The 13,246-nt window shown below is 42.0% G+C and overlaps 1 protein-coding gene across 1 annotated transcript in view; it reads left to right on the top strand.

Annotated features, from left to right (window-relative positions):
• Nucleotides 1-469: 469 nt before the first annotated feature.
• Nucleotides 470-13,246, top strand: part of arid3c (AT rich interactive domain 3C (BRIGHT-like)) — a 34,628-nt gene continuing 21,851 nt past the window's right edge. The window contains exons 1-2 of the mRNA XM_079346095.1: nt 470-755; nt 1,146-1,724. Coding sequence (XP_079202221.1) covers nt 717-755; nt 1,146-1,724 — 618 coding nt within the window. The 5' untranslated portion in view covers nt 470-716. The remainder of the gene's footprint in view (nt 756-1,145; nt 1,725-13,246) is intronic.

Here is a 13,246-nt window from a genome sequence, read left to right as displayed (position 1 = left end):
TCCTGTCAGTGACCTGATGTTTCAAAAGAGTCTGCAGCTGAACTCTGAGCATTATCAGCAGTGTGAGGTGGGGGGTATAACTCATCATCTCATTAGTGTCATCTGTTAGTGGGCGGGGTATGAGGCAGACAAAGGGGCGGGGCTTATGATGTGTTGGACAGAGAACTGGGTCAGATCATCTCCATCTGCAGCTCTGCAGGAGACGGTGCCCAAAGAGGTCAAAGGAAGAGGGGAGGAGATGAACAGGTAACAGGTTGACTGGTGATCCCCCATACTGATGTACATGTGGAGTGAAGGCTGGTCTGATAAAAAAAAACTTATGCCGCGCTCAGTGCTGAAAGACTTAAAGCTGGTCTGATGTAAAGGAGTCGCAAAACACACCTTTTTTAATTCATACTATTCTAATTATTATTAATATTATGACGTCACTGTACACTATCTCACACACATACATCCGATGTCAGATGGAGGTCTGCTTTCCGCCTGCAGAGGTCATTCTCCCTACATTTAACACCTGTTGCAGCGACACACTGTCATCTTCTGTGTGTGTGTGTGTGTGTGTGTGTGTAAATGTGTGTGTGTGTGTGTGTGTGTGTGTGTGTGTGTGTGTGTGTGTGTGTGTGTAAGTGTGTGAGCGCGCGCGTGTGTGTGTATGTGTAATGCCTCGTGGACTCTGCTCTGCTCTATGTCAGTGAGGCTGTCAGACTGAGAGCAGCATGGTGGATCACACGAGCGTCTCCTCGAAGTCTGCGCTGGTGAGACTCATTTTATATCATTGGCTTTAATTTAATTTTAGATGACATATAAACCTTTATTTAGCATATCGCTTTATATCAAATTATAGACTATCATGTTATACCAGATTAATATCAGACTTCATTTGATTTGAAATAAAATTAACACAGTTTATTTAATCTCAGACTAACACGCCTCTTTATCTGACATTATCAGGTCACTGTTTACTGGATTAGCGTTGATTATATTCCAGATTAGATTAACTCACTTTGTTCACATTAAGGCGTTTTATGTGTGTGTGTGCATAGTTAACTGTAACTTTAGATTGAGTGTGTGAGTGAGTGTCAGATTAACACATTGTTAATAAATTGGTGTTGTGCGTAACTCACCTTCTCTGTTTCCTCCCGCAGTCAGCCTCCTTCTCCTCCGCATCCAGCCTCCCCGCTCTACCGGCTCCAATCGTCACCTCTCCCGGCTCGTTCCCCGGCTCTCAGGCTCCTCCGGCGGGCGGCGGCATGAAGCTGGAGGCGGTGATGGAGACTTTGCAGCGGCAGCAGGCGGCGCGGCTCGCCCTGGAGGAGAAGCTCCGGCAGGCGGAGGCGGAGAAGGAGCTCCGGTCCATGGTGGAGGCTCAGATCCAGCAGCAGGCACTGGTCTTCAGACGGTACCAGGAGGCTCTCAGGGGATCCGGCTCCGATCATCTCGGGCTGTCCCTGCAACGCATGGAGGACCGGAGAAGAGCCAAACCCGACCAGGAGGACGAGCAGGAGGAGCTGGACGAGCAGGAGATCCTGGACGAAGAGGAGGAAGAGGAGGACCTGGAGAACTTCACGCCCCGGGAGTCTTCCCTGCAGGGAGCCCCACTGCATCTCCTCACCCGGGTTCCGACCGCTTTACCCCCGGGTCGCCATGCAGAGACCCCGACCCCCTCCCTCACCCAGAACCAGAACCAGCAGCACGAGTGGACTTACGAGGAGCAATTCAAACAGGTAGGAGCCAAACACCTCCTCACACCTGCGTGATCATTTAAAATACTAAAGAAATGTTTGGATTTTTTATCTCTCTGATCTGAAATGTTCAAATTTATTAAACATAAACTGAAGACAGTCTGATAGTTAAACTTCATAATCTTATTCAAAGAGAGCCCGAGAGATTAAATATTAAACAAGAGTGAATATTATATTTAAAATCAGAGCAGGAGTTTATATTTAATCTGGTAAAATACTTGTATTAAATCTGATCTACAGGAGCGACTTTTTAAATTAACTGTTTTTATTGTTTATTTACAGTTTATAGCCTAATTTAATTAGGCATGAAGATTATACTAACAGAGCATTACAATAGACTCTACCGTAATGATTTCATGTCTGAAATAATTCAGGATTCATCATATCATATAAATGATAATTTAGCCTACTTCTAAATTGATTAGATTCAAAGTCAATAATCAAACTATATGTGATATAAATATATTTCTGTCACATTGGACTGTATTTGATGTTTTCATCCTCTATGATCAGAGCAGAAATATAAATCGTTATTTTAACTTAACATTATTGTCCATAAACACAAAAATCAAGTTCAGAGTACTGATATAGTTCATGTTTGAATGGACTTTTTCTTCACTGTTCAGTAATCACATAAAGGTATTGGATCACATCTTAATAATCCTAAAAAAATATCCTGTATATGAAATCATTGCTGCAGTATCTGTAATTTATTTTAAAGAGACATATACAGAATATTTATTGTTGTTTATATTTGGTCTGAGGAAATGTCTTTTTTAAAACTTTAATTGTGCAGCATCATAAACTGCAAGTTTAACAGAATGACTTTATGTCATCATAGTATAATAATAATATGATCAGTGTGATCCATACAGACTTTATTACTCACCAATCATATACACTCTGTGTATGTTGTAACAGTGTGTTATTGTGAAAGAACACCATCAGGATTTAGACTGAAGCTTGTTTTCACACAATCATTTATTAACTGTCTAACTTGAATAATATGTAAAACAAAAGTTCTTAATTAATCACCTATTAAATTAATAAGAAGTAGTAGTTAAAAAATGGTGGATTTCACAGAATCCCTATGCTAACTCAAAGAGCTTTTCTAAAAACATTAATAACTACCACAGTGCACACCAAATGTTCATCAACTCGATGATGAACATAAATAAACATGTGAGATTGCACATTGGTTTATTTATTTAAAAAATAATCCTAAAATAAATAAATGAATTTTAGTGGAGGACTGTAGGATCAGTCACAAGTTACAGTTGAAACATTTTATAACAGGCAGCAGGTCTTACCTGATGTATTTGTATTACTGCAGTGAGTTAAAAGAATGAATGGACACTGGCATGTTCACTGTGTGTCGGGCAATGTTGAGTAATACAAGGTGCGCTGTAGTAGGAACAAAATGCAGGAAAAACACAGTGGACCAGCTTACCTCCGGTAGAGGTAGTTAGTTATTTGTTTGTTTGAAGCAGCTGTGTGTGTGTGTGTGTGTGTGTGTGTGAGTGTGTGTGTGTGTGTGTGTGTGTGTGTGTGTGTGTGTGTGCGTGCGTGTGTGCGTGTAGGTGTGTGTGTGTGTATGTGTGTGTGTGTGTGTATGTGTGTGTAATGTAGGCTAATGGTCATGATGGGACAATAAAAACACTTTTCTGGCTGCTCAGCAGACAGAGCGGAGCCGACACACTGAGCATGCTCAGACTGACAAACTACAAGCAGGGCTGATAATGTATGTTAACAAAGAGCAAAACACAACATCTACACAACATGTGTGTTAAATAAAAAAATATTACAACAGTTAACACTTTGCTTTCAACCTAAAGGTAAAAGTATAATGCCTTAGTAAAAAGTTGTAAATATCTTTATTACATATAGTAGTAGTAATTATAGTAGTAGTAGTTACACACACACACACACACACACACACACACACACACACACATCCTTACATCATTTTGGCAACCATTCAGGTTTTGGAGCTGGCTCACACCCAAAATTACTGGGATGTCCCTGTGTGTGTGTGTGTGTGTGTGTGTGTGTGTGTGTGTATGTGGCTGACAGCTGAATGCCAAACAACAAAACAGGAAGAGAATCGCGTGCTGACACACATTCAAGCCCCCTTTGCACCCCCTATGCAATTCCTGAAAATCACTGGAACATATCAGACAGTCTGCTCCTGAAAGCTTCCTGATTGTCCTGTACACACCATAGACTGTGAAAATAACATGCTCCTCTCAGCTTGAAGAGTGCATCGTTGCACAGGTGTGTTTGTGTGTGTGTGTGTGTGTGTGTGTGTGTGTTTGTGTGTGTGTGTGTGTGTGTGTGTGCGTGTGTGAGTGTCAGAGGATGTAAAAAAGAACAGCATATGGCAGTGCATTTTCTTAAATATTTCGCAAAGAAAAGTCTGAATAAGGCAAAGTGAAAAGTTTAGCTGTTTGCGTTCATACACGCAGCTAAACCTGAATATTTTGGTTAATATTTAAGAGTTTTCAGCAAGTATAAAAATGTCCTTGTCATCAGATTTTTCTAGAGGAGCACAGTTAGTTTGGGTGTTGAAATAAATCAGTCAGTGTGTCCATATGAGTTAAAGAGGATCAGCTGATTATTTCAATTAGTGTTCAAGAAAGATGATGGCAACCGAGATGAACGCTAAGTGCTAACAGAATACTAATGTTGTTGACTGAAAGCTTCCTTCTGTCTGAACCGTTACCTTCAGACAAGTGTAAGCTACAGCTGCTACTTTAAAGTTATGTATTGCTGTAGCCATGGTAACATCAGAGAATATATTGATCTGTTCAGTTTGACTGGTGTACAGTATTTGCTCAATTTCAGGTTTTAAGGTTATGTTATAATATCTTTTTTAGTTGAGTACTTACATGACCATAAACATTTCCAAAAGTTATCAGAGCCAGAGAAATCAGTAATGTTAGTTGTAACAGACTGTGTCTTATAGGCGACCGCCATGATGAGCCGCCATGACAAAATGCTGCATAGGAAGCGGTAGCTGCTACTGTTGCTGTATGTGCTACATAAAAATGTCATATAAATTATACTTTACAGACACTTTGTTGGTTAACATCTTCTCTTTCTCAAGTCTGTTTCATCCAATTGTATTAATCCAACACAGAGTCAGAGTTTTAGTGTAACACTGAGTGTCTTACATGTAACTTTTAACAGTTACATCACACACATCGTCTTCGTAGCATCAAAGCTGTTTTTTGCTGTTGTTACAACATTCCTACTTCCGAAGCGAAATTACGTAAAGGCACTGAAGTGGAAAGAAGACGTCACAACTCAGAAACTTTGACCACCTGAGCAGCACATGGATGCAGCATACCTGTCTGTCAGGCTCCTCCTATCTCTCGTCACCTGCCTTTCTTACAGTTTTTTTTTTTCTGTTACAGTTGTTGATAAACTTTGGTTAGAGATGAGGAATTCATCTTTTGTCTTCGTTAGGTTAGGTAGGGTAAGGCTTACTTTATCTATAGGTGATATCAAAAAGAGATGATTTTGTTAAAGATACATTTTGGGCTCCCAGAAATCAGGGAGGGAGAGAGTGGGGAATAACATGCAGGAAAGGAGCCTTCAGTTTGGATTCATAGTGGTTGGAGCCACCCAGCCTAAGTGCACCCCAATAATTATTTTTTTATATGATATACATTATATTTGAATTGCAATAATTTCTATTTTATTTAAACTTCTTATCTCTGTGCTGAGACTGAACTTATCCCAGATCATGGCTCTGAAGGATTTTATTTTTATTGTATATTGTTGTTATATTGTATTCTTTGTTGTTCAGCATTATAGTGATCCAATTAGTAGAAACTGTTAATACCACCACTCTTAAACAGTTAAAGCTGATCTAAAACATGACCCACATGTATGTTAGAGGGGAGGACACATGCTTACATGTGTTGTAGCTGCTTTCCAGATTAGTGTGTGTGTGTGTGTGTGTGTGTGTGTGTGTGTGTGTGTGTGTGTGTGTGTGTGTGTGCGCGCGCACGTGTGGTGCACATTCCTGTAGCAGGCTGAGGGGCCTCAGAGAGTCACATGTTTATCTCCTTTCTGTCTGTGAGGATTGAGGGTAATCTGGAGGTGACAGATCAGGTGTAACATAAGTGAGTTAACCTGTGAGTTAATCTGCTCTCTCTGTTTTAACAACACGGGCATGGGCAGCCTGACTTAATATCTGGATCAAGTGTGAAATGACATACAGACCAAAAGTGTTAAAGTTTTCTTATATTTCAGATAACATTTGTGTCTCTGAGTTGTCAGAGATTTGGTTTCTTCTAATCTTCAAGGAGTTTGAAGCTCCACCCACATTCTGCAGACCACTGTGAGTTTGACCTGTACAGTGAAAAGAGTAATACCAACATGTTAAAAAGTTACTGCTTGATAAAAAACAATTTGACTTTTAGAGCAAATTTTCAGATCAAAACAAGCACTCCCTTTAGACACTTTCCTTCATCCCTCAGCTCCCCCTCCCTTCCTGCTTCATCAGCAAGTGTGAAGCGAGAGCGGCAGTCAAGTACCGATAAACATCTTTAAACAAGATTCTTATCGATTTAAAGTAATGATATGCATCACACAAGGATTATTCATTTTCTATCTGTCTTTTTACATCTTTGAAAGTGTTTTTGTTTGTTAGTTCACCTTTAGTTGTACTCCTGTGTCCACATTCTGTCATTATGCTTGTAGACACAGTGTCCCTGGGTGGGCGGGGCTTCTCTCTTCCCCCACATGGTTGTAGGAAGGAGGAAAAAAAAACAGGGAGCACCTCCTGTGTCGTTGTGAACACAGAGCTCAGAAGACCAAACAGAGAGAGTTTGACTTCACTCTCCTTTCAGGAAGCCATTACGGCACAATATATTTACATATAATTACATGTGTGTGTGTGTGTGTGTGTGTGTGTGTGTGTGTGTGTGTGTGTGTGTGTGTGTGTGTGAAGCTCCTGCTGTGTCACTGTGCTTCTCACACTTCTGCAACTTAATGTAAATCAACCCACTCGCACACTGATCTTACGTTGTTATGGATGCAATGTGACAGTCAGAGTGGTCAGACTTTGTTAGGGCGCTGTTCTGGAATCACAATCTGTCAAGGGCAAACAACGCCTACTCTAAGGCGTAAGTGACAGGGCGACATCAGCCCAACAATAGCCGCTGGTTTCCTCCTGTGCTCGATGCAGAGCATGAGCCTCAGTGAGCTGATAAAAGGTGTGAGCTGACAATCTGCTGAGAGACGAAGAGACTACCTCTAAGGGTGTGAGGGAATGTTGGACAGTCAGAGTCTGGTTAAATCTGCAGAGACACCGCTAAGACACACACACACACACACACACACACACACTGAAACACTGAAATAATGATTGATGATAATGTTTGATGGTGAATGGAGACTCCAGTTGTGTTGTACTGTGTTATTAGTTGTGTTTTTATGTAGTTTTGATGTTGTGTTTAGTGAAAACATGTGGCACAAACAGTCTAATTTACATTCATTTCAGAGGTGGGCGAGGGGCTGCAAGGGGGTGAATGATGTACGACCTGATCCTTCTCAATAAGAGTCCACCTTTATGGTCTTAATGGGACAGTTTTAGTCTGCAGAAACAGCAGAGACTCTTCAGCTGCTCACACCAACACAAATCAATACCAACTTTACAGGAAAAAGGACAACAGAGACCCTGATCATGTGTGAGGGAGGGGTTCAGCAGGATGTAAGGGCTCAGAGGCCCGCTTCAGGAAGAAAGTCTAAGAAAGAAATGCAAAGGAAGGAGACTGTGAAATGTTTAAGAAAACATTTTTATTTTAAATAAGTTAATTGTCCCAGCCCACAAAAGCACACAGCCGGTTAGGGTTGATAATCCATTGATAAGCCCGATCTTTGGAGCACATGCCTCATAGCCCTTTAATGCACAATATCTTAATGTTTTTTAAAGCAAAGAGACAGAACAAATAAATACTTACAGGAAACATACATCCAACATGCAGCAAATACTCAGCCAACATGCAGCCAACATGCAGCCAACATACAGCCAACATGCAGCCAACATACAGCCAACATGCAGCAAATACTCAGCCAACATACAGCCAACATGCAGCCAACATACAGCCAACATGCAGCCAACATACAGCCAACATGCAGTCAACACACAGCAAATACTCAGCCAACATTCAGCCAACATACAGCCAACATGCAGCCAACATGCAGCCAACATACAGCAAATACTCAGCCAACATTCAGCCAACATACAGCCAACATGCAGTCAACACACAGCAAATACTCAGCCAACATTCAGCCAAAATTCAGCCAACATGCAGCCAACATGCAGTCAACATACAGCAAATACTCAGCCAACATTCAGCCAACATACAGCCAACATGCAGTCAACACACAGCAAATACTCAGCCAACATTCAGCCAAAATTCAGCCAACATGCAGCCAACATACAGCCAACATGCAGCCAACATACACCCAGCATGCAGCCAACATACAGCCAACATGCAGCCAACATACAGTCAACACACAGCAAATACTCAGCCAACATACAGCCAACATGCAGCCAACATACAGTCAACATGCAGCAAATACTCAGCCAACATGCAGCCAACATGCAGCCAACATACAGTCAACACACAGCAAATACTCAGCCAACATACATCCAACATGCAGCCAACATACAGCCAACATGCAGCCAACATTCAGCCAACATACAGCTAACATGCAGCCAACATGCAGCCAACATACAGCAAATACTCAGCCAACATTCAGCCAACATACAGCCAACATGCAGCCAACATACAGCAAATACTCAGCCAACATTCAGCCAACATACAGCCAACATTCAGCCAACATACAGCCAACATGCAGCCAAAATACAGCCAACATACACCCAGCATGCAGCCAACATACAGCCAACATACAGCCAACATACAGCCAACATGCAGCCAACATACACCCAGCATGCAGCCAACATACAGCCAACATGCAGCCAACATACAGTCAACACACAGCAAATACTCAGCCAACATACAGCCAACATGCAGCAAATACTCAGCCAACATGCAGCCAACATGCAGCCAACATACAGTCAACACACAGCAAATACTCAGCCAACATACAGCCAACATGCAGCCAACATGCAGCCAACATACAGTCAACATACAGCAAATACTCAGCCAACATTCAGCCAACATACAGCCAACATGCAGCCAACATTCAGCCAACATACAGCCAACATGCAGCCAACATGCAGCCAACATACAGCAAATACTCAGCCAACATACAGCCAACATTCAGCCAACATACAGCCAACATGCAGCCAAAATACAGCCAACATACACCCAGCATGCAGCCAACATACAGCCAACATACAGCCAACATGCAGCCAACATACACCCAGCATGCAGCCAACATACAGTCAACACAGCAAATACTCAGCCAACATACAGCCAACATACAGCCAGCATGCAGTCAACATACAGCCAACATACATCCAACATACAGCCAACATGCAGCCAACATACACCCAGCATGCAGCCAACATACAGCCAACATACAGCCAACATACATACAACCAACATGCAGCCAACATGCAGCCAACATGCACCCAGCATTTAGCCAACATACAGCCAACATGCACCCAGCATGCAGCCAGCATACAGCCAACATGCACCCAGCATGCAGCCAACATACAGCCAACATGCACCCAGCATGCAGCCAACATACAGCCAACATGCACCCAGCATGCAGCCAACATACAGCCAGCATACAGCCAACATACAGCCAACATGCACCCAGCATGCAGCCAGCATACAGCCAACATACAGCCAACATGCACCCAGCATACAGCCAACATACAGCCAACATGCACCCAGCATGCAGCCAACATACAGCCAGCATACAGCCAACATGCACCCAGCATGCAGCCAACATACAGCCAGCATACAGCCAACATACAGCCAACATGCACCCAGCATGCAGCCAGCATACAGCCAACATACAGCCAACATGCAGCCAGCATACAGCCAACATACAGCCAACATGCACCCAGCATGCAGCCAACATACAGCCAGCATACAGCCAACATGCACCCAGCATGCAGCCAACATACAGCCAGCATACAGCCAACATACAGCCAACATGCACCCAGCATGCAGCCAGCATACAGCCAACATACAGCCAACATGCAGCCAGCATACAGCCAACATACAGCCAACATGCACCCAGCATGCAGCCAACATACAGCCAGCATACAGCCAACATGCACCCAACATGCACCCAGCATGCAGCCAACATGCAGCCAACATACAGATGCAAGTGTCTGAACTCATAATGTGAAGACATCAGTGTGTTGCTGTAAAAACTGCAACTTCATAATGATGAATGGTGGATATTTTGTATCTGAGGAAGACTGTGTGAATGCAGCAGCAGAGTGAAGTCACAGTTTATGTTCTCTCTTGCTCTCCCTCTCTTGCTCTCGCTCTCTCTCTTGCTCTCTCTCTCTCTCTCTCTCTCTCTCTCTCTCTCTCTCTCTCTCTCTTGCTCTCTTTGACCTCTGAAACTTTGCTGCCATATAAACAGCTCCTAATTCTGATAATCTGGTCAGAGATCCCCGAGGATCAATTTCAGATTAAAGATACAGATTAGTGATGGAGCACAAGAAACAGGAAGCCAGTCTCCACAAAGTATATCAGACAGTTTGAATTTACCAGTTTTCTTTACCACATGTTCTTTTTTTTATCATCTCAAGATTTTTTTATTTGTCTTCCTCGGAAGAAATTTGTCTCAGACACGGAAATTGCTGCATAGACAATACATGGAACAATTAAATACAAACATTGGTTATTACAATGCTACCCAAACATCCACTCAAGTATCCATATAAACACATCTGATGTCAGATTTGCAGTTTGTTATGTTAATCTTCATCCCATTTCTGAGTAGACAATCCTCACAGTTTTACTTGGTAACTCTACATGTTTAGATCATTTGATAACTCTACCTTTTCTGACCACCGGGTACAAAAAGCAAAGGAAAAAAAAGTCAAACTCCCTCTGGGTTTGTTGTTCTAAGCTCAATGTTCAAGTGGACAGGACAGTGCTTCCCTCATCTTGTTTATGTTTCACTCAGAGGCTTAAACATGTTTCATAAATCCTTCTCTAACCATTAGCACTGCCACCATGTGGTGGAATAGAGAAGGCCCGGCCCACTCATCAACTGAGTACAACTGAAGGGCAACCAACAGACAGAAGACTTTTATGGTGTAAAATACTTTAAAACATAAGAACTCAACAAACATCAGGCTGCATATCTGAAATGAGATCAGTCATAGAAACGACTGCACTTGTTAAGAGGGAGGGGTGGGGGAGGAGGGGAAGCAGTGCGCTGAACAGCTTTGTTTGGTTTGAGAGGCTGGTAATAAAATGCGACATCTACTGGACATCTACTTTGAAAGTCAAATATCAAACATGACGGCAAATAAAAAACAGTGACCCACCCCCACCCACACACATTTCCTCACAGTGAGTCGTGGTGACTGTTTGACACTTTCTGCTGCCAAGCTGAGTCTGCAGCACCTCCAAAATAAAACGCTGATAATCTCAGACACACTAGTAACAGCTAACATCTAACCACAAACACTTAGTCCTTTTTTCTGTAAGAGATTAGATAAATAGAGATACACTTTATTTACACGCAGTGAGAAACACAAAGACAGAAATGTGCACTGTCTAAAAAGGAAAGGAAACAGAAACAGAAGTTAGTTAGCCGTTAGTAAATTGAAAACAATGTCAGAGTATCTGAAAAACTTTTAATACAAAGTGAGGATTATTAGAACCAGTTAAAACTCTGAATAAATCATTGACTTATTTAAAATGATTATAGTTTAATGTTAAATTCAGTGTCTCTCTGATTCTGAGCTGCTAGCTGACCTGATGCTAACATTAGCACAGTTTGATTCTGATGGCGCCCAGTCTGATTTAGTATCAGAGTTCATTCAGTTCATGATTTGTTTCAGAGATCTGAATGATCATGAGTCTGCTCCTCGGTTATCACGAAGAGAACCTCATTAGAGTTCTTGTGAGCTGATCCTCCTGAGCTCCTGAAGACTGAAAACATTAATCTGGGTAAATTAATCAGTTTAAAACAGTTATAAAACTCACAACATCTGATGTGTGAGGTGAAAAAACTGCTGACTGACAGCTTTTGTCTTTATTTCTGCTGAGCGATACACTGTTACATCAAGTGTAACAACGTGTGTTTTGTGTGTGTGTGTGTGTGTCTGTGTGTGTGTGTGTGTGTGTGTGTGTGTGTGTGTGTGTGTGTGTGTGTGTGTGAAGTGATGCTCTTTTTCCGAAGCACCAGATTCAGTAAGACTCACCTGTATGACTCACGTGCACATTAATGACAGAGTACAGGTGTTTGTGTCAGTGCAGGTGTTCATCAGGTTGAGTTGAGTCATCAGATGTTTTTCATCAACAGATCAGCACGTATCTGAAATATTTTCACTGAGAGTGTTCCAGCCTTAAAGGAGGCAAATTTTACAATACAGGGAGGAATACTTGTGAGGCTGTTTTTTGTACATGAACATTGACACACTGCATGAACATGTGAAAACTAAATTAATTACAATTAATTTATAAAGATGTGTGCATACATGTGGCCGAAATGGGCTTCCTCCGTAGGGTGGCTGGGCGCACCCTTAGAGACAGGGTGAGGGGCTCAGTCACCAGGTAGGAGCTCGGAGTAGAGCCGCTACTCCTCCTAGCTCCTTCAGCCACATGCCCTTGGGCAAGACACTTATCCCCAAGTTTCTCCCACTGCTTCATCGGTGGCGTATGAATGTGTGTGGGATGAGTTACTTCTGATGGTCTCTTTACACAGCAGCCTCTACCATCAGTGTGTGAATGGGTTGTTGTGACCTGCGGTGTAAAAGTGTTTTGAGTAGTCAGAGGACTAAAAAGAAATAAACAAGCTCAAGTCCATTTACCATGAAACTCTTCATTTGTTAAAAATCTTTATTAATTAAACTCTTCATGTATGAAACCTAATTAATAGAACTGTTTATTCATTAAACCGTTCATTAGTCAAACTCTTCATTTAATAAAGTGTTGTATAAATACAACCCTTCATTAATTACTGTTGCCTACCTGAGAAAGTGACTCATTCTCAGTAGATGATCTCCATCAGTTCACACATTAACATTTGAACTTGTCCTCTGTTATTAATGATCAAACATGACTGTGTGTGCACCATATCACATCACTCATTAACATGAAGGCATTACACAGACTGCCGCAGCTTTATATTTAAGTTGAAAACACACACACACACACACACACACACTGAGGTGTGGTTTGTCATTCAGCGTGTCAGCAGTGTGAGTGTGTGTCTGTGTATTCAGTTTATCACTTCTTTGCAGCGCTTCATTTTGATCTGTGTAATGTGTTACACTGTAAAAACAACATGACGGTTTGTTCTCATGTTGAAAAAAAAAG

This window comes from Symphodus melops (assembly GCF_947650265.1).
Source record: "Symphodus melops genome assembly, chromosome: 1".
NCBI lineage: Eukaryota > Metazoa > Chordata > Actinopteri > Labriformes > Labridae > Symphodus > Symphodus melops.
The sequence above is the reverse complement of the archived record's forward strand: the minus strand, read 5'-3'. Positions and strand labels throughout refer to the sequence as shown.